The following is a 26,669-nucleotide window of genomic DNA, read 5'->3' on the forward strand; positions in this document are numbered from 1 at the left end:
CCGCCGCGGCGCGGAGCCGGTGCCGGAGCGGGAGTCCGAGAGGCGGCTGCGGCGCCGCGAGCCCGGAACCCACCGCGGCCGGGCCCGCTCTCTCCGCCTCCGCCTCCCACACCGGCGGCGGCTGCGGGAGAGCTTGCGGGGCCCGGGCCGCCCCCAGCCCGCCGGGCACCGCCTCCCGTCGAGTGCATGAGGTTGACACTACTTTGTTGCACCTGGAGGGAAGAACGTATGGGAGAGGAAGGTGCGCTGGGCGCGGGCCGGGCGGGACGCCAACCTGGGGACCAGGCGGGCGGGGGCGCCTTCTTGGGGGAGCGTGGGGCACCGGAGGGGCCTTATCCCGGCCGCTGCGGAGGCCGGGTTGGCCGCGAGGCCGCGCCCCTCCCTCCTTGGGGATGAGCTCGACCTTCCGAAGCCCGCAGGCCCCTCCCTGACACGCTCCCTCCGGGTTTCACCTCTTCAGCCCCGAGTGGGCTGTCCTCCTGCGGGCGGAGAACACCTCCTCCTTTTTTTCCCTGCTTTCCCCTATGCCCCGACCGACGACCACCCGTTAGGAGTCCCAGGCAGTGCCCTCCACCTCCAGCTCTGGCCTTCATCCGCGTGCTCTGGCCACCCCGGGCTTTCCTTGGGCCACCTCTTATCCACTCTCTAACCCTTCCTGGGAAGAAAGAGGCGCTAGGGAAGCCGCAGCCCTGGGTCCCAGTCGCCGCTTGCGACTGCATGGCTTCGTGACCTTGAGCCAGACACTACCTGCCAGCCTCAGTTGCCCTATCTGTATACAGTTGGGGGCCACGTAGTTGTCCCCCGGTACTAATTGTTGGGGGCTAAATGGGCAGAGCCTAGATGAGCCTCCAGGGAGCCATTGGCAATATGCTGGGTGCCCTCACCCCCACTGTCCCTGTACCAGACCCGGTGCCTGCCATCAGTATCGGTTGGGTGGATGACTCTCATCCCAACATCCTCTTCCCTCTTCCTGGGACTCAAGACTTGGGACTCCATAGCAGTTAGGGTGTGAAGAGCAGACCCCTTCAAAATGCCTCCAGCCAGAGAAGGATCAAGTCTCCTTCCTTGGGTTTCCTCAGCTGTGCCATCACATAGGCCCACCCAGTCCTGATTAGCCAGACCCTCCAGCCTTGCCCTCCACCAGGCTACTGCCATTCCTCCCACCAGGTCCCTGAAGGCCTATGGAGCAAGGGCTCATCTCACTATTGCCCCTACCGTAGGTCCCTGGGTCCGCATGGAGAGCAGGCCATGACCTGGGAGCCTGCTGTGTGACCCAGCAATCCTCAACCTCTCCAGGCCTCAGTCTCCCCATCTATATAATGAGGAAGGGCAGACCTGGGGGATCTTTTAGGACTCACCCAGTTCCAACCGTGCCAGGCCCCAAGGATGACTAAGCATGCCTAGTGGCCAGCTTGTAGAGGTGCTCGGCCTCCCTGGAGTCGGTATCTGGGAGTACCCAGCTCTGTAGTCCCAGTCCCTGGTCATGTCAGGACATAACCAAGGCTCATTTGGGGCTGACACCTCTGGGCTTCCTGCCCTTCCCCTCCCAGGGGCTTCAATCCAGTCCTGTCCATTCCCACCCTGGACTTGAAGGGTCCTCTTAGTACCTTTTCCTGGGCAGGTAGGGGAGGAAAGGAGCTATGACAAGAATGTCCCCTGCTGCCTTATTTCCAAATCCTGCTGCTTTCTCTCTCCATTTACCTTGAGTTGGAGAATGCTATTGCTGGAGAGAGTAGACATCTGATCCTCCTCTTCAGTTTACAGCCAGTTTAGATAGGGAAATTGAGATCCAGAGAGACTTGGATCTCAATTTAGCCAAGGTCTCAGCAAGACTCTCAGACCTACCTCCTTTTTCCTTCTGCTCAGCACAGTGACTGCCCAGTCCAGGTGCTCTGTGTGTGTGTGCGCGCATGCACCCAAGGATTCCTGCAGGTGTATGTGGGGTTGGCAGGGCAGGTTGGGCCTGTACCAAACAGTGACTCCGTTAAGAATGGTTCCTGGCTCCCTTTCCTCCTGTAGGAAGTGAGTTGCCCGTGTGTGCGAGCTGTGGCCAGAGGATCTATGACGGCCAGTACCTCCAGGCCCTGAATGCTGACTGGCACGCAGACTGCTTCAGGTAAGGTGCACTGGCCAGGGGTAGGGTGCCCTAAGGAAGGCTTGCCGGAGACAAGAGGCTAGGTAAGCTATCTGGGAGAGCTGCCTGTTCCCCCTGGTGCTGTCTCTTGACTTCTAGCAAGTCCTTGGGCTCAGTTTCTCCATCTGTAAAATAGACATTTGGGCTAGAAGATCTCTAAAGGCTTCTCTGTTTTGTCATTCTAGACCAGTATTTTTCAATTGACCGTCTGGTCCACAGATTGATCCATCAGAAATTTCGTGCTGGTCTGCAAAAGAATTAACCATCCTGGTGTTGTATGAAGATTATAGACACAACGATCTTAGTCGAATTATTTATGCTCAGGGTGATTTCTGCCTTTACAGTCCCCAAAATAATTCTCCTATTTTCCCAGTCCCAAATGTAAAGGGGTTAAAAACCACTGTTCTAGACCTCTAAGGAGAGGAGGGGAGAAATCTGCCTTTCTACCAGTATTACCAAGGCCTGCAGGCACCCAGGCAGGGGGAGGAGGGGGGAGCAGTGCATCCTTACCTTCTGAGTGCTCATGCTCCAGGGAGGAAGGGACAAACCCGGCCTTGAGGAAAGGCTCCTTCCCCATGCCCTGGGTTGGGTGTGAAGATGCATAGCCTAGACACCAACTCCTAAGTGCTGCAAGAGGGGTCAAGGCTATAGCTGAGTACATGGGACCCAAAGGTGGCCCAGCAACCCAATGGGACCATAGTTAGAAGCAGGGTCATGGATAGCCTTAGAGTCGGCTCTAGATCCAGAGTTGGGGTTTCAAAGGATTCCTTCCCTGCATGGGAAGGAATTCAAGGCAGGAAGGAATTCTAGACAGAGGACCCTACAGGTGCAAAGGTTTGAATGGTGACAGGACCTGGCTCAGTCAGTGAACAGCAGAGTTCAGGCGGAAATGCATTGCAAAGGAGGGAGGGTGAAGTTGGGGGTCAGGGCATCGACCACCAGCTGATGGAGTTTACTTGAGTCAATGGGACCCTCTGACAAGGTTTTTTCTTTTTTAAGAATAATGTCTAATGTTTTCTACAATTTAGTAAGAGCCAGACACTGGTGTAAGGACTTTTATCCATTAATTGAGACACAGAGAGGTTAATTCTTTTGACCAAAGTCACACAGCTAGTGAGTGAAATGAACACACAGTACATATACCACTGACGAGTGAGGCCAGAAGACAGGCCGGCACCATGACCTGGCGTTCCCAAGCAGGTGTTCAGAAGGAGGTCTTCAGGGAGGCAGGAGATCCTCAGCAGGCGAGAAAGCCATGTGCACCAAGACAAGGAGTGGGACAGCGTGGGCAACTGAGGAAACAGGAACAGCTCATTTGGTTGGAACAGATTGAGTTGAGGGGTGTAGTGAGGAGGCAAACTTGGGATTGATTTGTGAAGGACCCCAAACACCAAGATAAGGACCTTTTGAGGGTACTAGGGAGCCAGCAGAGGAATTCAGAAAGCAGAAAGCAAGAGTGGGACATGGGTTGAAGTGCGATTGAAAAGTGCCATACCTGGCCAGTTAGATCAGTCAGAGTGTTGTCCTAAAACTACAAGTTGCAAGTTTAATCCCCGGTCGGGGCGCGCACAGGAAGCAACCAGTGGATGCACAACTAAGTGGAATAGCAAATGAATGCTTCCCTACCCCTCCCCTCCTTCCTCTCTTTGTCTCTTTTTTAAAAATCAATAAATAAATTTTAAAAAATTAAGCTCTGACTAGATAGCTCAATTGGTTGGTATGTGGTCCAGAAGCCCAGAGGTTGCCGGTTCGATCCCCAGTCAGGGCACATACAGGAACCAGCTTGATGTACCTGTCTCTCTGTCTCTCTCCCCCTACTTCTCTCTAAAAAAAAAAAAAATAGTGCCATCCCAGTGGCAGATGATAACTTGGCAGGGAAGGGACTGTCATAGTAGTTCAGGGATCTATAGTCAAGGCCTGACCTAAGGCAGTGACTAAGAGTGGAAAGAATTGCAGGTATAGAAGGGACAGTGTTTGGCAAGTCTTGGTCATATGAGTCACTACTTATTGATCACCCTTTTAATGTTATTTCATTAAACCTTCGACATAACCAAATGAAGTATCGTTACTTGCCCAGCTTGTATGTGAGAAATGGAGACCCAAAGAAATCAGGTATCTTACTGAAAGTCGTAACAGCTAGAGCTGGGACTTGAACCTATGTCTGTCTCATTCCAAAAAACTGCAGAGTTGAAGAGGTGAGATGCCTTGGGATGGGGCTGGGGGCTGGTGAATGGCAGGTGCTGGATTTAAAGTGGTCTGTTGGCTCTGGTGGAGTCAAGGGCTGGGTGAGTGATGAGATGTGCCCTGTCCCTGTTGAATTGGAGGTGTGGTGGGCTATCCAGGGAGGCAATGCGCTGCCCAGAGCTGGCCTAGGTGGTCTGAGGCCAGTCAGAGGTGAGAAGGCCAGAGAGAACAGCCCACTGAGGGCTGGCATTTAGCTGGTGGAGGGGATTTGCGATGGGGCCAAGGGAAATCAGGAAAAGAGCTGTGCCTCAGGTGGGGAGGGCAGTGGAGCCTTGGGAGCCATGGGAGAGGGCCAGGAGTACAACCATGGAAGTCACAGGAGTCAAGTAGTGGGTTAGGACGCATCAAACCGAGCTTCGAAGGGTCCCTGCCCGGCATAACCGGATGGTGAGGCCCCTGGTGGGGGCAGTAGGAAGGAGGCATGTTCAGGCTATCTTCCTGATGACAGGGAAGGCTGCCACAGTGAGGAGGGCTCACAGGCAGTAAGGGCCACAGGTTCCACATTGCGGCTTATGCTAGTGTTCTGACCCCGTGGTGTGGTTCTTCCAACAGCCCCTAAAACTGGGGAGGTCAACAGTGTCCACATCCCATGATTGTTAGAAAGGCAGTTCAGACAGGGGGCACTGTTTGCCTGGTCCCCATGACTAATAGGCAGCCCGTCTGGCCCTCAGTGGGATGCACAAGGCTCCAGATTCTGCTTGGTTTCTCCCTGGGAGCATCACAGTGCCATGAAGTAGGGCTGCCACCAGCTCCTGGGCTCTGAAGCCTTGTGGTGGGAGAGTTGCTCTGGGCACACAGGATGCTTCTGGCATTAACATTGGGAGTCTTTGTCACTCCAAGCCCCTCCTTTCTCTGTTCCAGGCACCCCACCCCTGTGGGCCCCACCTCCTGGACGTTTATAGCCAGGCCCAGAGTGGTCCAGGCTTCCCTTTGGCCCACCTGATGCCTTTGGGAGGTCCCTTCCCAGCAGCCTGCAGTGCATGAGCCCTGGGGCTGCTGTAGCTCTGGTAACATCTTCCTGGGGGCTGGGTGGGCTGGCCTGAGGCGAGGAGGGGTGAGCACGCAGCTGGCACTGTGGGTCTGAGCCTGGGCCAGAATGCAGCCTCCCTGTCTTTGGGAGACCTTTCAGGTAAGGAGGTCAGACCGTCCATGAAAGTCGACCTATGTTTTCTTGGCAGTGCTGGAAGAAGCAGCTACTTTTGAGTTTATCCCTGTCCCAAGAGATCCCTGGGCCCCAGTGCCTTTGTCAAAGTAGAGGCCGAGGAACAGAGAGGATGCCTTTCTCCGTGTGTAAGGCTGTGGGCAGAGTGACAGCCACAGCCTCCCTGCCTGCACTAGACCCTCGGCAGAAGGCCTGTCAACTGCTTCCTGTTGCGGGCTCAGACCAAGTCCTCCTGCACCCACGTGCCGTGCTGTTCTCCTCCCATGCGGGTGGCCACGCAGGCCCCACCTTCTGCAGCCTCCAATCCTGAGTGCCTGGAGTAGGATGGGGAAGCAGGCGGGCGCACCCGGCCCTATGCACTCCCCAGAGGCCTCCAGAGCCCCTGCTGTGGGGAGCTGCAAAGGATGCTGCCCTCAACCCTGAGAAGACGGCACTTCTTTAGGGGGGCCAAGTAAGTGGAAAGCCCCTTCCCCACCTGTCCCAGGCCTCAGGTAGGGCTCTTGGCACACGGGCTGGAGCTGGAGGCAACTGTGGGACAGACGGACCTGGGTCCAGGCTGTGGGGCGGGAGAACTGAAACTCCCGGGCACTAGTGGCCTGTCAAGGGGAAGTAGGCCGCTACTGAAGCTTCTGGCCTCTCCGGTAGTCTCTGCATGAGGCTGGTCCTCCAGCTGCCCTTCCTTCACCTCTGGTGTCCAGGGATGTGGCCCTAGAGAGAGAGCACCCCTGGGAGTAACGGACCTGTCATTGCAAAGGTTGCCACTGCCTCCCAGCCCAGCCCTCTTATGCCCTCCCCAGTACCTGAGCCTGGGTTTGTCTTCTGTTGTCAGAGAGGGTACCGTGGATGGGTCAGATAGACAACTGTCCCCTAGGAGTTCCTCTGTGTTCAGCCCTGGACCATCTCTATACATATAGCCCTATATATCCTACCTCTCTATATATCCTTAGTACCTGGCACAACTCTCTTTGACAACCTGGGATGGGGGCAAGTGTAGGGCACCCCTAAGAGCCAGGCCCACCTGCCCCAGGTGCCTCCTCTGGCTGCTCGCTGGATGTGGACCTGAGGACTAAGGGACAGACAGGGTCAGAGGACTTGGGTGCATTCCACAAGCAAAGGTCCACTGAGGCCACAAGTGCCAGCCACCCAGCTGCTGAGTGAGCTGGAGCCAGATCCCCTATCTGGGTTGGTGGTCCCTGTCCCCTCTCTGAGATAGCGCCCAGTTGGGGTGTCCTGGAGCAGTTCTGAGGATGCTGGGGCTGGGAACTACTTCAGATGGAGTGCACAGAGCAGGCCTCTCTGGCAGGAACCACCTATGTTCTCGTTGGGGTCCAGTGTGTGTAGATGCCTGGCTTGGGACCTGAGAGTCCCTGCAGGTTAATGGCAAAGACTGATGGGTCATCAAAGGTTTGCTGTGAAGGCTGCAGAGGTGGGGGAGGGCGCACCTAGCCAGGCCTCAGCGCAGGCCTCACGGAAGTGGTGACCAGGTTCCGACTGCATTCAGATCCCTGGGGTGAGTCAGCATCAGGTCTTCCAGGGCTGCTTCAGCTATGAATGTCTGTGAAGGAGTTTGCAGGCGGGAGAAGAGCATTCTCTCCCCCAGGCGAAGGCAGCTGCTCCAGAGCCTAACCGCCCACCCAGACACAGTGGGGGCCCCACTTCCTGTATCCTGGCAGCCCTGGAGTGAGGGGGAGACTCCTGTGCTGCTGTGACACGATGTGTCTGGTCTGTGGAAGGGTGATGTGAATCACTGATGAGTGCAGTGCGTGGGGGGCCTCCCCAAGGGCCTGCACCGCCTCTTTGCAGAGCCTGCTTCTCCTGCAAACCCCACGTAGTGAGATGCCCACCCCTTCGGGGCCCTCGGCAGGAAGGGTTGGGGGAGGAGGATGACATCACAGCTCTGGTCCAGCTGCTGCTTCCGCTGCCTCCTCTCACATCCCAGGGCAGTCTCCGGAGACCTCCCCTCCCCACTTCCCTCTCTCATAAGGAAACGGCATCAGACCCCCATTCTGGGTGTACCACCACCACCACCACCCTGCTTCTGAACCCAGGTATTCTGTGCCGCCCCTGCCCCTGCTATGTGCCCCCCTCAACCTGTCCCCTCCTCCCCTTCAGGCTCCCAGACAATGGGGAACTGGCTGGATCCTCTTAAAGGGACAGTGTCCCACCAGCACTCTTGGCTGCTGTCCTCTGCCTCCTCACCCCCATTCGCTAGGTAAGGAGTAGTCAGTGAAAGCAGACTAGGAGAGTGAAGGGTTCCCTGGGGGCTGGGGCTGTCTGATTCATGTCCCAGTCTTTCCTACCTCCCTCTCCCCTGGATTGTTTCCCTGAGCCATAAACTCAGCTGGGTCCTTCTGATCCTGTGTGGCCGTGGCTCATCACCCAAAAGGCCCAAGCAGCAGCAGAGCTGGATGGAGTCTATGCGTGGTATGCGCTCTGGCCCCTAGGACCCTGGGTCAGGCTTTTGCAAACATGCCCCTGAGGGCTCACTGGGATCCTCGCATTTCTGTATTTATTCATCCAGAATTAGCTGGGCTATTGGTGCCTGCCCCACTGGGACAGACACTTGGGTGGAAAAGCCAGGCATGCTGGTCTAGCTCCAGGTCTGTGGGATAGATAACACCAGGAAGCTGGAACATCCTTCTTCCCCATCTGCTCTTCAGGAGCCCCTCTCAGGAGGCCTCCCTGGGAGCCCCTGCTGATGGGAGAGGGGAATCGTGACCTGACGGTGGTACTGATGATCAATCCTGTACATTTGGGCATTCTCCATACAGCATGACTGCTCTTCTGAAGGAAGGTGTGGGGACTAAGGCTCTGGTTGAGGTGGAGGGAGGGGCTATACTGTGCTGCCCCTTAAGCCCCCTTGTTGTGGCTGGCAGCACTTGTAGGGCTGGCTGGAGTTAGGAAACCAGCAGATCCCATCTTTTTTTTTTTTTTTTTTAATTTTTCAGAGAGAGAAAGGGAGATGGAAACCTTGATTTGTTACTCTACTTATTTATGCATTCCTTGGTTGATGCCTGTATGTGCCCTGACCAGGGATCGAACCTGCAACCTTGCCATATCAGGACAACGCCCTAAGCTACTGAGCTATCTAGCCAGGGCCCAGATGCCCTGTCTTGATTGATCCTAGCAGGTCTCTGTTAAACTGAACTCCTGCCTCATACCTCAGTGGAACAGGGAGTAGGTTGGGCAGTTTAGACTCTCTGAAGCTCATCTGCCTCATCTCTAAAATGAGGATGCCCATATCTGCCTCATGGTGGCCTGTAAGGATTAAGTAAATGTAACAAAGACAATGGGAAGGTGCTAGCATTTAGTAGGTCTTCATGGTTCTAACAAGTCACTCTTATAAACATGAGTTAGCTCAGGCTTCCTCCACATTGCTGGGGTAGGGGAAGGGAACAGGAGGGGAAACTGACTAGACTAGAGGAGTAGGGCCCGTGGTTTGTTCAGGCCCTCCCCCTCAATCCTGGGCTCTCTGGTTCCATTACCCCTTCCACCTGACTGATGGTGACCAAGAGCAAGTCGCTCTTGTGCAGAACTGCTGTGGGTGGTTGTACATCTGTGCACTGCACAGAGGCTTCTGGCCAAGAAGGCTGAATCCATCCCTGCCTCTGCTTGCTAAGCCCAGTGCTCCAGTGCAGGCTGCCTCTGTCCAGAGGACACACCTTTTCCAATTCTCACAAAGGCACCTCTAGACTGGCAAGACCCAGCCACGGGGCAGGGACGGGAGTGGGCCGTGCTAAGCTCTGGCTCCTCTTCTATCCAGGTGTTGTGACTGCAGTGCCTCCCTCTCACACCAGTACTATGAGAAGGATGGGCAGCTCTTCTGCAAGAAAGACTATTGGGCCCGCTATGGCGAGTCTTGCCACGGGTGCTCGGAACACATCACCAAGGGGCTGGTCATGGTGAGCACCCCCGCCCCACTCACGCTTCACCTGGTGTGTGTGTCTATGTCCTCACAGGTTTTCCTGCTCCAGATCTCTCTCCCATCATGTCTCCCATGCCTCCTTTCACTGGCTCTCTAATTCCCTCATGCCTTCTTAGCCCACTTGTCCACCTGTGTCCTCAGCCCCCAATCTTTAGAGTCAGCTGTTCAGGAGCTCAGCAGCTGACCAGCGAGGTCGTCAAAGCTTGTTTGAGGCTGCCGTTCTGAGAGAAGGCCAAGGGGAGGAGATACGGGGCCTGAGGGTCTGCTGAGTCGGGTTGTCCTTCCGTCCCCCCTCCAGGTGGCCGGGGAGCTGAAGTACCACCCCGAGTGCTTTATCTGCCTCACGTGCGGGACCTTCATTGGTGATGGGGACACCTACACCCTGGTGGAACACTCCAAGCTGTACTGGTCAGTGCCCTGACCCCTCTCCGAGTCTGCCATGCCCACCTGTATCACAGGTCTCCCACCCCGGGGCCCTTTCCCTGCCCACGTGGGGCAGTCATTAATAAAAGTGCTTTGTAGAAGTGACTGGAAAATATGACATAAGAGCTGCACTGGAAGCATCAGACATCAGCCTTCTCATTGGTGTATTACTGCAGTGCAATTCTGGCACCAACCACTGACCCCACAAGTTTCGGGCCCAGTCCCCAAAAGACCACCCTCACTTCAGACAAGTTCAGGGGTCCCCAGGCCAATCCCACTTCAGACCAGCTAGTTATAGATCAGGGATTCCCACCGCCCCCTGAGGTTTGATAATCCGCTAAAGACACACAGAACTCAGGAAAGTACTATAATTAGGATTCAGTTTTTTATATAGGGTACAAATTAGGACCAGCCAGATGAAAAGATGCAAAAGCACAGGGTCTGAGAGGATCCTGAGAGCAGAGGTTCTATGCATGACACCCCACCTCCTTGCACCACCAGAATTTTTAATGAGATTTCATTATGTAGGCAGAATTGAATGAATCATTAGGCACATGACTGAACTCAATTTCCAGACCCCATCCCCTCCTCAGAGGTTGGACTGGGTCAAAGCCCCAACCTTTTCTAATCACAGGATTGGTCTTTCTGGTGACGAGTCCGCCCATTCTGAATCACCTTGTTAACATAAACTCAGGTGTGGTCTGAGGTGCTCAGGAAAAACAGACACTCTTATTTCAAGGACTAAGAGCCTCTTCCCCAGAAACCAGGGGCAAAGACTAGAGAAATTTTTTATTCTATAACACTGATAAAACTGGATTCAAGGGCAACATGGCTTAATCCCAGATGGACTTTTAATGACTTACTCCTGAACTGAATTTAACCCCAGGCCTTTTTCTGGTCAGGTTATAACATAACGAGAGGAGACAAACCGAGAATGACTTAGCACCAGAGGGGCAAGGGTGTGTGCTGTTTCTGCTCCCAGTCCCACCGGGCAGCTGAGACCATCCTCCCGTGGGAGCCTGGGGCTTGGCGGTGGGGAGTGGTGATGCTGGTGACTGCTGATGCTCTTTTCTTCCCACTCTTTGGGTTCCCACTGCCTGTGGCCCCTGCAGCGGGCACTGCTACTACCAGACCGTGGTGACCCCCGTCATCGAGCAGATCCTGCCCGACTCCCCCGGCTCCCACCTGCCCCACACAGTCACCCTAGTGTCCATCCCAGCCTCAGCTCATGGCAAACGTGGCCTCTCAGTCTCCATCGACCCCCCTCACGGCCCGCCAGGTTGTGGCACGGAGCATTCCCACACCGTCCGCGTCCAAGGGTGAGTGGCTGGCCTTCTGCGGCTACAGCTGTTATGGCTATGGTCATGGATGATTTAGATGGGTAGCCATCTTTGGGACTTAGGGCTCTGAAAAAGGGTAGCATTTAGGCCCAGATAGAGCCCAGCTCTGACAGCCTAGTGTATCAGATGGCTGGGTCCTCTAAAAATCATTATAAATGCTAGATAAGATGTTTTTAAATATTTTCTTTAATCTATGTATGATCCAATAAGAAAGAGAAGTAGCCAGGTTAGGATTAAGTGAAGAAGGGAACTGAGGGATGTCAGCAGAATACTAAAAGTAGCCAAGCTTTGAGGGCAAATCTAAATTGGGTGAACTTAAGCTTCAGTTTTCGAGTCCTTTCATGGCTGGGTCTCTCAAAGCCTCTACCTGCTAAGGAGGCTAATCTAAAAGAACTACTCCTTCCCCCATTAAGCTATTACCCCCAAAGGGCCCTGAAGGCAAGGATGAATAAGAAATAAAATACACCTTCCATCAGCCCCCCCACCAACTTTGAGGACTGTAAAATAAACTGATTTGAACCTGAATGGAAGAAGAAAGGAAAGCTAAGAATTCACACTTGGGATTGCAAACCAAATTCATATGTCTGGGTGGTTCAAAAACCTTAAGGTAAAATTGTAAAAGTTTAGAGTGCTTCCCAACTGGTAGTGCTCCCAATCCCTGACAGATGCAGATCCTTTCTGAGGAAACCTACTTTCTGGCTTCATTGAATTTACTTAGATAAATGTCTCCAGGATGATGAGCCATTCAGTCAAAAGTCACTAAACGTGTGTGTGTGTGTGTGTGTGTGTGTGTGTGTGTGTGTGTGTATATATATATATATAGGCAAGGCATTGTGAGCAAGAGTCAGCAGAAACAACAGGAAGCAGAACCAGACCTATAAAACCTTCTGAACTGGAATTATCAGAAACAATATAATCATACTCAATACGTTTTAATAAAAAAAGATGCTTGAAAAATAAATTTGTAAAGGAACCAAATATAACCCATAGAAATAATGTATATAATTATTAAAATGAAAATATTAATGCAGGCATTTAACAGTAGACTAGGGTTTAAAATAGCAGAAGAAAGAAGCAGAGATACAAAAGGATGAAAACTGCGAAAGAGACAGTAAGACATATGGAGGACATTGATCTGATCAAGTCATCTATTTAGAATCCCAAAAGAAGAGAGAACCAATGGGAGAGAGGCACTATTTGAAGATGTAATGGCTGAGAACTTCCCAGAACTGATAAAAGATACAAATCCACAGATTCAAGCCCAGTAAATCCCAAACAGCAAAATAAAAAGAAATCCACCCATGAATCACCCCCTTTAGTGAAACTGGTACACCAGAGGCAAAAAGACCTTCAAAGTAGCCATATAAAAAAGACAAATTACCTTCAAAAAAGGACAATGGACTGACGCTGATTTCTCCACAGAGACCGTGTAAGCCAGAAATTGGTGAAATGATATATTTAATGCACTGAGCAAGAAAAAGCTATGAACCTAAAATTCTATATTTGAAAATATCCTTCAGGAATGAGAGTGAAATAGACATGTGAAGGCGGACAAAACCAAGATGTAGTATCATACTAGCAGATTATCCCTAAGAGAATTCCAAAGGCTACGGAAAGGTCTGAGATACCGGAAGGAATGATTAGGGAGCCAATCCAGTTACCAACCCACTATGATGTTAAGCAGCTCCTGGTCCTCTTTGGGCTTCAGGGTCTTTGAACAGTGAGGAAGTTGAACACTTTGGAGCCTTCTAAGATTTCTCTGAGGCCTTCACTGACTCCTTCAGAGGTAATTTTAAATGTCTCCCACGTCCCCATGTCTGGACGTGGGAACCAAATGCCAGCTTCCACAGGATTCAGTAAACTTTCTCACATCCCTGCTGGGTACCAGGCAGCACGCCTTGGAGCTGGTAGGAAGTGAAGATGGTACTGAGGAAGGAGAATGCTATCAGGCTTGACTCTCCATCTCCACCCCCACCTTGAGCATCAGCCAAGCCAGCAGCTGCCTTACATACACAAGTAAGCAGACAGACTGGTGAGAGAGATGGGGAAACTCCCAGACCAGCTGGTCCCTGACAACCAGGCAGAATTTTAGATATGGAGAGCCGGTGGCACCTCCCCCCATCTCCCTTACTGGCTGAGCATTCTTTCCAGCGAACATCTGCTTTCCAATTTCTGCAAAAAGCCCAAAGGCTGCCGACCGGATTTACTGGTATTAAGCAAGTCTTAGTTACCACTTTTCATTTTGTTTATAGCAGCATTTTAAGGAAAGCTTGATTTATCTGTGACCCAGCCCACTGCTGCCTTAACAGAAAGGAAGGGAGATGGGGAGTCTAAGGAATATATTTTTGGGACTGTATCTACGAGAAGCTTATATCAATGAAAATATAAGGTCTACCGGAAAGTTCTGTCCGTTTTTGGAATAAAAATACAAATTTTTCTTATCGTCAATAAACTTTATTAAATAATATAATTGCCATTATTATTAATGATTTCTTGCTAGTGTGAGTGCAATTTGTATATCCCATTTTTGAAAAATGTTTTATCTTTTGATGTGAAAATTGAACCAGTGCTTGTTTGATATCTTCTTCATTTTTGAATTTTTTGCCCTTCAAAAAATTTTGTAAGAACAAAAACAAGTGATAGTCGGTATTATTCCTTAAACACTTTCAATAAATTTCTACATGCTTCTGTAGCATTTCTTCCTTGTTGAAATTCGTAAAAATTACAGTGGCTTAAATGAACTTTACCAGTCGCCATGGGTACACTATCGCTTCACACATAAGACTAACATGAATCAACTTTTAGTTAATTTGCTACGTCAGTATGTATACATTAAGTGATAAAAATAGAGAGGCACACATGCGCCAAATAAACATGTGCTTACGTGTCGAAACTTGTTGTGATAGAAACGGACAGAACGTTCCAGTAGACCTTATATATTCATTTTTTTCAACTTTTTATCTTGACATTTACAAATTTACAAAAAAGTTGCTAAAGTAATAAATACATTAAATATCTATACATCCTTTACATAAGTTCACCAATTTTAATTTTTTGGCCACATTTGGGTGTATGTGTGTGTATACACATAAATGTAGAGGTAGACACATATACACATATATTGATTTATATTTATATGTATACATATTGTTACTGTTCACCAAACCATTTGAGAGTAAGCTGCAGATATCATTGACCCATCCTATCCCCAAAAGAAGTTCATTCTCCTAAAAAAGGGCATTCTCTTACATAATTATCAACTGATAATTAGTCAAGGAATCAAAGCTAACTTTGAATATCTTAAATGTAATCATGACATTTAGGAAATTTAAGATTGATACAGTACTTTATGCAATAGACAGTCCATGTTCAGATGTTGCCAGCCGTCCCAGACTGTCCTTTGTAACAGTTCCCCCGAGCCAGGATCTAGCCCATGACTATACATTTCACTGAATCCTCATGTCTCTTCAGTCTCTTCTCATTTGTGGCAGTTCCTCAGCCTTTCACGGTCTTTCATGACACTGACGAAGAGAGCAGGTCAGCTGTTAAGTGGAGTGTCCTTCCATCTGGGTTTGACTGACATTTCCTCTTTATTAGATTTCGGTCATGCATTTCAGCCGGATAGTGCATGAGCGATGCTGTGCTCCATGCCTTATGCACATGTCAGTAAAGTGCCCTTGATTGGGGATGTCAGCTTTGATTCGTTGACTAAAAGCACAAATAATCCTCTCTGCTGTAAAGGACTTTTTCCTTTTGTAATGTAATCAATAAGACATTTATGAGATTTGACTCTGTAAATATCCTGTTCCCCATGAACCTTTCACCAAATGGTGCTGGCATCCATAGATGGTTCTTATCTCTATCAATTATCACCACGATGGCTACAAAATGATGGTTTTTCCAACTCTGTTCTTCCTTCTGCATTTAGTACCTGGCTTTCTGGTGTAAGGGAGAGATGCCCCATGTGAGAATATGTTTCGATAATGAAATCTTTTATGAATCTATTTTTCCTAATGTCCTCTCTGTCCTGACCTCGGCCGTTCCCCATCTCAGGGTAGAGGCAAAGTGAACATTCTTTTAAAAGCTTATATGAAGACAAAAGGAAAACCAGATAATTAACACCAAAGAGTTAAAAGACGCTATTAAATCTGGCAAATTGGCCATTCCGTGAGTTAGCTTCTGGCTAGCTAATCAAGGGCGTTATCCCGTCTCCGCTGTGCAGCTGTGGCTCAGGGCAGGCTGTAGGCTCCTTCCCGCTGATTCCAGAGGGCGGGGAGCCATCCTTCACTCCATCTTGCAGGGCAAGTTTGGGAGTCAGGTAGGAAGCCAGTGGATTCAGACATTCTGCTCCAAGCACACCAGGAAGTTTGCAGGGTCAGTCTGTCCTCCATGGCAGAGACAACGCTCAGTTGAACGGCTCTAGCCCCTGAGCATCTGGTATGGGGTAGCAAATACCTAGGGGTGTGCTGCCTTTCTCCAGTTTCACAAAACAGACATCAGTAATTAATTACAGAATTCTTCCCACCAAGACTTCAGGGTTCTAGACCATTGCCACCTACTAATTACACAGGATAGAATCATCTGGCCCCTCACCCCAGTCCGATCCCTTTGGCCTTGGTTTCTCCTCAGGGCTAGGGGACAGGTGGGCAGGCAGGGCTCTAACCACTGCTCTATGCCTACAGAGTGGACCCAGGCTGCATGAGCCCAGATGTGAAAAACTCCATCCATGTTGGAGACCGGATACTGGAAATCAATGGCACGCCCATTCGGAACGTGCCCCTGGATGAGGTATGGGTCCTGAGTCTGGTAAACAGGATTGGAAGTGGTGCCTTCATACCCGCCCACCACCACCTGGGACTCACCTGTCCACACACCTCCTCTCCCCAGATTGACCTGCTGATCCAGGAAACCAGCCGCCTGCTCCAGCTGACTCTTGAGCACGACCCCCACGACACAGTGGGCCATGTGGCGGGGCCTGAGCTCAGCCCCCTGGCCTCCCCGGCTCACACTCCCATTGGAGAGGCAGGCAGCTCTGTCCGGCAGAAACCTTTCCTGTAAGTCGGCCCTGCACCTTGGTGTGTCTAGCTAGGTACTTTCATTGATGCTGGGCCTTGGGATGGGACCGGATTCCCGCCCTTCAGTTGCTCAGTCTCTGGGGGAGTCAGCCTTACAAAAAAGTAGGTCAGCAAAAGGTCCTCGGGACTGAAAGAGGAAGGCGGGGTCATGAGAAGTAGGAAAAGAGTGGAAGCAACTCCCCCAGCTGGGCATTACAGAGCGTTCTTGGCTTCAAGGAGTAGCAGATGAGTAACTCAAGATGATTGGAGCATTGGGTGTGGTTTGAGAGGGTGAATTTCAAGGCAGAAACTAATTGCAGGGCTTTAGATGCGGCAGGGGTCTTTGGCCCTTGTCCACCCATCCCGGGGCCTCACTGAAGGGTGTTGCAGCAGAGTGGTGTGTTTCACAGAGACCACTCTGGTTTCCTGTGTGGAAGAGTACTCAAGGCCAGAGACAGCTAGAGAGCTGTTGCGTGGTCCAGGTGGGGGGTGCCCCATACCCTCTTTCGGGGGGTTGGGGGACGTGAGGGAGAAACCCAGAAGCAGCCTGGTCCTCACTCCACTTACTGTGGGCCTGCTCAGGACTCCTGGTAAAGTCTTGGGGAGGGGAGGTCACCTTCCGGGGGGACAACTTTTACACTAAGAAATAGTGATATTGAGGTTATGTATTTCCTACCCATTTGTGCCTGTCTGGAACTCATGCCACCCTGTATGGCAGAGTTACGGGCTTCCTGGGCAGGTCGTCTGCTTCTGCACTCCAGGACCCACGTTCTAGGAGACTGTCTGACCCAGGGCCACCAATTAGAGAAGCCCAAGGACAAACATTCCCACCAGTGGCAACTGAACAATAGTGGGCCACAAACAGGAAAGCCCAGCGGGACAGGACACCAGATGCTGGCATCAGGATGGGGGGAGAGCACTGCGACCGCCCAGGAGGGCTGCCCTGTGCTGCCCTCCACGAACAGACGACTGCGTAGGCTCACAGAGGGAGCATGACAGACAAGAGGAAGGGGGCAAGTGGAGGCCTGGCCTCCCCAAGGGGGCCTCAGTCAGGTGTCCACCTGCCCCCAGTGGCACTGGGCGTGTGTGTGTGTGTGTGTGTCCCCCAGGAGGAGCTGCAGCATTGACAGGTCTCCGGGTGCCGGCTCACTGGGCTCCCCTGCCTCTCAGCGCAAGGACCTGGGGCGCTCCGAATCACTCCGTGTAGTCTGCCGGCCACATCGCATCTTCCGGCCATCGGACCTCATCCACGGGGAGGTGTTGGGCAAGGGCTGCTTCGGCCAGGCCATCAAGGTACAGGGCATGCCGGGCAGGGGCCAGCCTAGAGTGGGAGCAGGGGAGCAGCTTGGGTGTGACCTGTCAGTCCTGCCCTCCTCCCCCCAGTGCCTCTAGGAATCCACGTGGAAGGGGCTTCCAGACTCCTTAGCCAGTACTCACCTCCACCTGGGCCTTCTTTAGCTAGTGAGGGGGAGAAGACCTACTACAGATAGACCCAGAGCTTTATACGGAGGAGGTTGTTGGAAGGTGAGGAATGGGAGGGCAGCCTGGCCAGATCCTGGAGGCCTGACACTGAGCTTGCTGTCAGCCCACGTGGGGCTTGGGGCTGGGTTTGCTTTCTTCACACTCTCCTCAGCAGAGACAACCTTTCCCTGGCTCTCATGGCACTTGCTATGACTAGGCTAGAAGATTCAGGATTATACGAAAGGTGCTGGCCAGGCCACCCACATGCCCTTGTCCAGATAGGCCTTGGCCCCCAGCCCTGTCTCTGGTTCCCTTGCTAGGGGAGGAATTCCTGGTAAAGAAACCATTCTGCCTCTGAGAAACAGCCCAGCAGAGCAGAGGAAAGAGAGCTGGCCTCTGGGTCAAATGGTCCTGGACACAAGCCCCAGCCACCCCCCTTTCCTGTCCACTGGGTGACCTTGGGCCCTGATAGGAAAACTCCCTGAGCCTCGGTTTCCTTATCTGTAAATATATTAAGTCCTACGTCCCTTGAGGGCCAGGATATCACATGAAATCTCTGAAGATCTGGAAGCCGATTAATTGAGGTCCTGGGGTAGGGATGGAGCCTCTGTCTGTCTATCTCCATGCCTCGGTGTCCCCACGCAGGTGACACACCGGGAGACAGGTGAGGTGATGGTGATGAAGGAGCTGATCCGGTTCGACGAGGAGACGCAGAGGACATTTCTCAAGGAGGTCAGTGAGTAGAACTGCCACATTCTCTTCACCAAACTCCTGGTACATGCTGTGCTCCCCACCCCTTTCCCTCATAAGAGGGGTTGGCAGAGGGCCCCAAAAGGATGTGACATTCAAGTCATTGAAAGAAGAGACTATCTACCAGGAGGGTAAGAAGGGCACGGCCACCCCTGGGGGTGGGAACAGCTCAAACAAAGAGCACAGTGGCCAACAGGTATGGCAGGAGTGCCACGGGCTGAGGAGGCTCCTCCGTCTTTGGCACTGTCTGTGGCCTCCAGTGGGACAGGGAAGCACCGCCCCAGGCCCAACCTGTTGCCCCCCCCCCCCAGGTGAAGGTCATGCGATGCCTGGAGCATCCCAATGTGCTCAAGTTCATTGGAGTGCTCTACAAGGACAAGAGGCTCAACTTCATCACCGAGTACATCAAGGGGGGCACACTCCGGGGCATCATCAAGAGTATGGTGAGTGCTGGGCTGTCCCATGCAAGGCGCCTCCCCTCTGCGCCTGACCCTTCTTCACTGGGGCCGGCCTCCGGTCTCAAAGGCTCTCCAAACCCTGATTCAGAACCCAATAGTGTTGCACTGATCCCCATCTAAAGCCGGGGAAGAGCTGGGCCCAGAGAAAGTGGCAGCTTTGCTGAGGGGACACACGGGCTGTTAGCTGTCTTGCAGGGCCACAAGCCAGAACCAGTCACAGCTGTCACAGGTCAAACACCTGAGGAGAGGCCCCTTCCTGTGACTTGTTCACAGTGGGCCTTTATTTTACTTCTGGTAAAACCAAATCATTTGTACTGTTTGCAGCGTTCCATAAAATTCGGAACTCTCTTTAAGGGCTTGGAAAAAATTACAAAGCCATCTTTAGAAACGAAGGGCTTGGAGGGGTGCTTCTAGCACTCTTGTGCTGCTGGCGTGGCCCGGGGCCAGTGCTGGGGCCAGTCCAGCATCACCCTAAGCCCTCTAGTTCTTGTCTTCCCTCCATGCCCCCCGCTGATTCCTCACCCCTGGGCTGAATCACCTGGTCTTGCCAAAGTGTCATTCCTTTGGGCTCCTAAGAGATACAACTTCTTCTGAGGGACTCTGTGGTCAAGTACGGTCTAGAAAGTCTGGGCTACACCAACTGAGACTTCCTAACTGCACTCTGAATCTAATACGCTCTGATGCCCCACCCTCCTGCTGGAGGTCTCCTAGGGGAGGAAGGGAGAGGTGTTTCCCGAAGGCCTGGGGCCAGAGGCCTGCTCTCCTGCGTGAGGCGGCTGCGCTCCACAGTGACTGCACCAGGCCCATCGGTCTCTGGTGGTCCATGAAAGTGGATTCAGATGTTTTAAAAACTTGAAAGAATAGGATTTTATAGAAGATAAAAAGAGCTTTTTTCCTCAGAGGTGAAGGATCAGGAACTATAGAGGAGTCTTTCCCCCTCCCCTTAACTGTTTGAAATCAGTTCTGTTAGAAAATTGTTTTGAATTATTCACCCACACCCCTTAAAAGGAGCAGGTGTGGGTGCAGAAGAGAGTGGGGGTCATTAGCCTCTCTAGGACACTTGCTCCTCCTGCCTTTCTCTCACCCTCTTGTCCCATCACTGTGGCTTCGTTAGCCCCTCCTGGCCATTGTCTCTCTGCCCGCAGGACAGCCAGTATCCGTGGAGTCAGAGGGTGAGCTTTGCCAAGGATATTGCTTCGGGGATGGTGAGTAGGCTCTGGTTCTGACTTACGGGCTGTGGGCTGGGTGATCCAATCCCACTTATCTTAAAATTCCACAAGGAATTTAGAAATGGAAGCCACAAGGAAACTTTGAGGGTAGGCAGAGGGGACTGAATGCGGGGGTGGGAAGAACCCCTTGGAGGGGCACTTCTGGCCTGATTGAGGCATGAGGGGTGATAAGAGCCTCTAGGGACCAAGTCTGGGGTCCTCCAGTGCAGCTGCCTCCTGACCTCTGTGCCCCCCATCCCCAGGCCTACCTCCACTCCATGAACATCATTCACCGGGACCTCAACTCCCACAACTGCCTGGTCCGTGAGGTGAGCACCTGGGCCAGGGAGGGAGGGGGCCCCAGGCACCCTGCCCACCACACTCCTCGCCTCGAGGCCCTCTCTGAGTAGAGGTGCCTGGGTACACACTCCTACTCCCGTTTGGTATGTGGGGAGCAGCTCAGGGCCAGGAGCTGTGCAAACAGACCTTGCTGTGCCACTTACTTGCAATGTGGCTCCAGCTCTCTGAGCCACTGACATTGTAGGGTTTAGGAGGGTCTGACAAGTCAGTGAGGGAGAAATTGGTGTATAGACCATAAAGGACCAGAGTGTGGCAGTCGTAGGACAGCCCACGGCAGAGTGGCCAGGCCTGCACGGAGCAGCACCCACAGAGGCGGGTCTAGAGTAGGCTCTGGGCATGTAGGCTGGGTGGTCAGGGCAGGCTTCTTGAGGGGACATATTTAATGGAGGACAGTGAGGGCAGGGAGTCAGGCTGTAAGGGGTGGTGACTGAGTGACCACAGGCTGTTCGCATGAAGCAGAGGAGGAAGTGACTGACCGACCATGCCCGAGCAGAGAAGTTTCCTGACGCGACCATTATAAAGGACCACAAACTGGGTAGCTTTATGTAACAAAATGTTTTCTCAGGCTCAGGAAGCCAAAACTCCCAAACCAAGGTGTTGGCAGGGTTGGTTTCTTCTAGAGGCTCTGAGGGAGGATGTCCCTGCCTCTCTCCTAGCTTCTGGTGGTGCTGGCACTCCGTGGCTTGTAGCTGCATCACTCTAATCTCTGCCTCCATCTTCACATGGCCTTCTTCCCTCTGTGTGTCTCTGTGTCTTCTTCTAAAGACACCAGTCTTTGGATTTACGGCCCACCCTAATCTGGTGTAACCTCATCCTAACTAATTGTATCTGCAAAGACCCTATTTCCATATATGTTCACATTGAGATTCAGGTGGACAAGTATTTGCTGGTGAACATGATTCCTCACACTATAGGCAGGTTGAGATCCAGACCCAGAGGAGGAGGTTCTACAGACAGGTGTTTGTCCAGCAAATTCAGTTACAGGAAATGTTTCTGATGGTGGGAATGGGCCATGCAAAGGCCCAGTGGTATGACATTCAGGAAGCCAGGAGTTGCTCACTGTCTAGTGGTGGGGTGGTCTCAGCTCTCTGACAATGTCCAGGCAGCTCTGGGATCCTCGGCCTGCGGGATGCAGTGGGCAGTGAGCACAGAGAGGTGGGTGAGGCTAGATCCACTCCATAGCCCTCCCAGGGAGCCTGCTCCGACTGCTCCTGCTGGCAATGGACATCACTGCCAAGTCTTCCAGTGTGCTAGGCAGGGTGAGGACAGGGTGATCTGTCACAGCCTCAATCCCACAGCTCAGCCCATCCTTTGAGAATCCAGTGAGAGTTTTGAACGCTCTTGTCCCCAAAATTCATCTATGTATAACCAATACCTTTGTCTACAATTTGGGGCCTCAGAGAATCCAGTGGTCACCCTGGCTGGTTTCCCTAGAGCTGTTTCTCATAGCAAGGTCTGCAGAGCCCTATACCATTGGATCCCCAAAGGGTTACAGCCCTGAGCCCCCCGCCTCAGCCCTTCTGAAAGCGGTAGGGCAGGAACCAGCACTTGAACTATCCTGGTGACCTTGAGTTTCAAAAACCACTGCCCAAGGGTCTGAGGATCCCAGGTCAAGACCCCTCAACTAACCTTTTACCTAGTATTACACCTGAGGAGATGAAGCCCTTAGAGGAACTGTGTCACCTGAGGCCCCACTGAGATAGGTTCAGGATGCAAATTCATCCCCTCTCTCACTGGCTATCTTTGTAGAATTTTTCCCAGATGGCTGTCCACATTTGTGTCTCTCCCAAAGGCAGCACAGGGTCCTTCCCTTCAGAGTGAACCAGGCCCTAACTGCCACCTGTCTGGGGCCCTGCCACCTCAGCCTCTCTGTGCCCACTCCTCAGTGTCCACCCAACAGTGGCTAATCCTGGAGCTGACAAATAGGTTCCAGAATTCCAGGGCCTTGGACACCAAGCCCAAGAGGCTGGACCTCGGGGCACTTGGAGGCCCTCCCCAGCCCCCTTACAGGCCCTGTGCCCTGGGGCTCCTGCCTCTCCCTCATCTCAGGAGGCTCTGTCCTTGATTCTTCTTCGTGGGGTTCAGCAGTCCAGCATCACAACTCTGCCAGGGATCTGGGCCAGACCCCGGGAAAGGCCTCTACAAATCTCAAATAATAGAGCCAGGGGCTCCAGAGTCCTGAGTTTGAATCCCAGTCCTGTCACTGACCAGCTGGGTGGCCTTGGGCAATTCTCTTAATCCCTCTGGACCTGTCAGCTCATCTGTAAGGTGACATGATGGAGAATTGAGATAAATAATAAATAGAGAAGTGGGGCCACACTGGTGTTCTCTGAAGCTTTAGGCAGCTTTATTTGCAAAGGGGTTTGGGGAAGGAAGGGAGTCCCCATCCTGCAGCTGAGCCCCTCTGAGAAGTGGGATCGCAGCCTCCCTGGCAGGCCCCAAGTGTCAGTTCTCTGGCTGTCTGGCTTTGTGTGGGGTCCAGGCTAGAAGCAGGAAGCTGGTGGTGTCAGGAGCATGCTCAGTGCGGCCCTGCTTCCCCATCGCTCCAGAACAAGAACGTGGTAGTGGCAGACTTTGGGTTGGCGCGGCTCATGGTGGATGAGAAGACTCAGCCCGAGGACCTGCGAAGCCTCAAGAAGCCAGACCGGAAAAAACGTTACACGGTGGTAGGCAACCCCTACTGGATGGCGCCGGAGATGATCAATGGTGAGTGGGTGGCCCCACCTGGGACGTATCCCCCTGGGACCCAGCCGTCTGAGGCAGAGCTACAGCCATCCGACTCCTGGCCTCCTCGGCCCCTTCCCTTCCTCTTGGGTCCTGTATTAGTTTCCCATTGCTGGTGTAACAAGTTACCACACACTTGGCTTAAAAAGCACAAATTATTGTAGTTCTGGAGGTCAGGAGTCCATTGTCAGTCTCACTGGGCTGAAGTTGGTGTCAGCAGGGCTGGTTCCTTCTGAAGGCTGCAAGGGAGGATGTTCCCTTCCTGTTTCCAGCTTCTAGAGACTGCCTCACTCTGCGGGTGACGGCCCCTCTTCCACCACGGCTGCAGCCTGGCGTCTTCTCCCTAACACCTGTGTCCTGTGTCACTTGTCTTTTCACAAGGACCTTTGTGATTGCATGGGGCTCAACCTGGTAATCCAAAGTAATCGCCCTGTCTCAAGATCCTTAACTCAGTCACACCTGCGCAGTCCTATAAGGCAGCGTATTCACAGGTTCCAGGGCTCAGGACGGGGACATCCTTGGGGGTCGTTATTCAGCCCAGGACTGTCCCTCTCTGTCCCACTCCTTTTATTTCTTTACCAGGCCTGTCACACACTGGTCCTCTGTGTGCCTAGACTGTGGGTTAGAAAGCCCCTCCACAGGCAGGGCATATGCAAACACAGGGTCAGGGCAGGCAGACCAGCAGTGATCTCAGCACTCGCTCTGACCGAAGTTAACATTGTTCCCCAAGTAACTTCATCTGTAAAATGAGGTCAACAGTCCCTATTTTTAAGGTGTGGTGTGAGGATTGGATAAGATTATAAACTATGAAGAAAAAAAAAGATTATAAACTATGCAATATTCAATAAATGAATATCATGAGGTAGATGATATTTTTCCCATTTTACAGATGAGGAAACTGATGCTTAGAGTCTGTATCAGTTCCTGAGGCTGCTGCATGAGATAACCACAAACTGGATGGCTTACAACAAAAGAAATTGATTCTCTTCTGTAAGGTTCTGAAAGCCAGAAATCTGAAACCCAGGAGAGCTGTGCTCCCTGCAGAGACTGTGGGGGAGAGTCCATTCCTGGCTGCTGCTAGCTCTGGTGGCTGTCTTGGCGTTCCAGGATTTTGGCTCCGATCTCTACTTCCATCTTCCCATGCCACTGTTTCCTTCTCTTCTATCTTTCTTATAAGGACATTTGTGATGGCATTTAGGGCTTGCCTGGATAATCCAGGATCATCTCATCTCAAGACCCCTAGTCATAATCTGCAAAGACCCTATTCCAATAGAGCAGCATTCACAGGTTCCCAGAGTTTGACATGGTTTTCTTTTAGGGCCACCATGAAGTCCATGATTTGTCCAGAGTCATATAGCTTGTTAGTGACCAAGCTGGGCCTGGAACCCCTTGCCCAGGGCTCTCGTCCTCATCCCTCAAAAGTCTGCTGAGAACTGGTGGGGTTCGGGGCCGAGCCTCTGCCTCCTGTCCTGACCTGCTGGCCAGGGCACCCACTTGGCTGGCCTGGCTGGCCCGGCCCCGCTGCCGCGTTGGTCTCCTTGGCCCCGCCCCACCCACTGACAGTCAGTCTCTTTGTCTAGGCCGAAGCTACGATGAGAAGGTGGATGTGTTTTCATTTGGAATCGTCCTGTGTGAGGTAGGTCCAGGGAGGGGCAGCAGTTGGCCTCCGGCCCGGTGGCTCCTCTCCACTCTCCCAGGCTGCAGGCTGGAGATCTGCACAGGTCTTGGACTAGGGACGCTCCTGGGAATTGGGCTGCCCACAGCTATTTGTATCCAGGCCCAGTGTGACCTGCCTGCAAACCCACCTGGGTGGCACCCAACCCCAAGGGCTCCCAGGTAACTGCTGACCCTGTGCTGGACAGATCATCGGGCGAGTGAACGCTGACCCCGACTACCTGCCCCGCACCATGGACTTTGGCCTCAATGTGCGAGGCTTCCTGGACCGATACTGCCCTCCAAACTGTCCCCCGAGCTTCTTCCCCATTACCGTGCGCTGCTGTGATCTGGACCCTGAAAAGAGGTGAGTGGGGTGGCGCTTGGCCTGAGCAACCTTGTGGGTGGGCTGGTCCCCAGCAAAGCCAGAATCCACCATCTCTCTCCCCCACCTGTCACCCCAGACCCTCCTTTGTGAAGCTGGAGCAATGGCTGGAGACTCTCCGCATGCACTTGGCCGGCCACCTGCCACTGGGCTCACAGCTGGAACAGCTGGACAGGGGCTTCTGGGAGACCTACCGGCGTGGTGAAAGTGGACTGCCTGCCCACCCCGAGGTCCCTGACTGAGCCTGGCCCACCCAGCAGCCCCTGTCCCTACTCCGGAGAATCCACCCTGCATGAGAGTCCTCTGCAGGAGGTAGCCAGGTGTGGAGCCTTCAGCGGGCAGTGGGCACCCAAACCCCTCCCCAGCATCAGGCCCTGACTTGCCTCCTCTACCTTGTGAGCCATGGCCCCTGCCCTGTCTCTGCCCCTGGCCTCAGAGCTGGCCTGGCTACACACACACCATCACCTCACCCACCTTACCTCTGTCTCGGTGGGGCTGCCCCCTCTTGCTTCTCCTTGCATGAGCTGGAGGGTCCCTGTGAGTTGTGCTCCATCCACACCACGCCTCCCCGGCCGCCCTGCGCACGCTCCACCTGTCTGCAGCTCCTCCGAGGCCTGGCTGGAGGACAGCTTCAGACTGTGCCCTGTCATGGCTAGGTACATAGGACGGTGTGTCAGGGGAGAGGCCATGTTCCCAGGAGCCATAAGGGAGCCCCAGGGTGTCTAGGTAGTAACAGGTATTGATAACTATCCAAACCCCCAAAGCATAGAGAGGTCTGCTCCTGTAGGAGCAGCAGCCCTCCTTGCTTTGGGTCTTTTTGTTTCTTTATTGAAGCCACTTTAGTGAGAAGCAGGTACCAGGCCTCAGGGTGAAGGGAGGGCCCCTGGGCCAGACCTGCTGGGAAGAGCAGCAGAGTGAGGTTGGGTGGAGCGGCAAGGCAGGTGTCCACCAGCATCCTAGCCCCTGAAGTTCATCTCAGCCCCCTCCTGGGCCTCTCTCTGAGGCTCCTTACCAGTGGCTACAGCAGCCCCTGCCTCTCCCCATGGCCCCTGTCCTCTGGGTTCTTTCTGTGTAATCTATTTTTTAAGAAGAGTTTGTATTATTTTTTCATACGGCTGCAGCAGCAGCTGCTGGGGGCTTGGGGCTTTATTTTTTTGGGCGGGTGGGGGTGGGGGGGCCATTTTGTCACTTTGCCTCAGTTGAGCATTAGGAAGTATTAAAACTGTGAAGCCTTCTCAGTGCACTTTGAACCTGGAAAACGATGGAAACAGGCCCACTGGACTGCGACTCAGGGAGGTGGGACACACTCACCTCCATCCAGGAATCATGATGTCTAAGGAACAAAACCCAGACTCAGAACAATAAACTCAGTTCTGTACTCCCCCCCA

General features: G+C 52.8%; 1 protein-coding gene across 5 annotated transcripts; it reads left to right on the forward strand.

The window, feature by feature from the left end:
- Positions 1 to 26,669, forward strand: LIMK1 (LIM domain kinase 1). Of its 5 annotated transcripts, none has more exons than XM_066274564.1 (17): positions 1 to 241; positions 2,020 to 2,116; positions 7,653 to 7,752; positions 9,304 to 9,442; positions 9,764 to 9,873; positions 11,001 to 11,207; positions 15,911 to 16,016; positions 16,116 to 16,282; positions 17,392 to 17,575; positions 18,389 to 18,475; positions 18,805 to 18,936; positions 20,097 to 20,156; positions 20,423 to 20,488; positions 23,069 to 23,225; positions 24,824 to 24,879; positions 25,106 to 25,263; positions 25,361 to 26,669. In XM_066274564.1, the coding sequence occupies exons 2-17, from the start codon at positions 2,089 to 2,091 to the stop codon at positions 25,521 to 25,523; spliced, it is 1,920 nt and encodes a 639-aa protein (XP_066130661.1). In that variant the 5' UTR covers positions 1 to 241; positions 2,020 to 2,088; the 3' UTR covers positions 25,524 to 26,669. The 5 variants fall into 5 exon arrangements, with proteins under 5 accessions (XP_066130661.1, XP_066130660.1, XP_066130662.1 ...); XM_066274565.1 differs by lacking the exon at positions 1 to 241 and adding an exon at positions 5,557 to 5,991; XM_066274563.1 differs by lacking the exon at positions 7,653 to 7,752.

This window comes from Saccopteryx bilineata, chromosome 4, assembly GCF_036850765.1.
Source record: "Saccopteryx bilineata isolate mSacBil1 chromosome 4, mSacBil1_pri_phased_curated, whole genome shotgun sequence".
Taxonomy (NCBI): Eukaryota; Metazoa; Chordata; class Mammalia; order Chiroptera; family Emballonuridae; genus Saccopteryx; species Saccopteryx bilineata.

Excerpts from the sequence above, each read along its gene's own strand:
- LIMK1 (XM_066274563.1), top strand. The coding sequence starts at position 187 with ATGAGGTTGACACTACTTTGTTGCACCTGGAGGGAAGAACGTATGGGA. Across the intron at positions 242-2,019 it reads AGAACGTATGGGAGAGGAAG|GAAGTGAGTTGCCCGTGTGT; the intron begins GTGCGCTGGGCG and ends TTCCTCCTGTAG. Across the intron at positions 16,283-17,391 it reads GTCCGGCAGAAACCTTTCCT|GAGGAGCTGCAGCATTGACA; the intron begins GTAAGTCGGCCC and ends TGTGTCCCCCAG.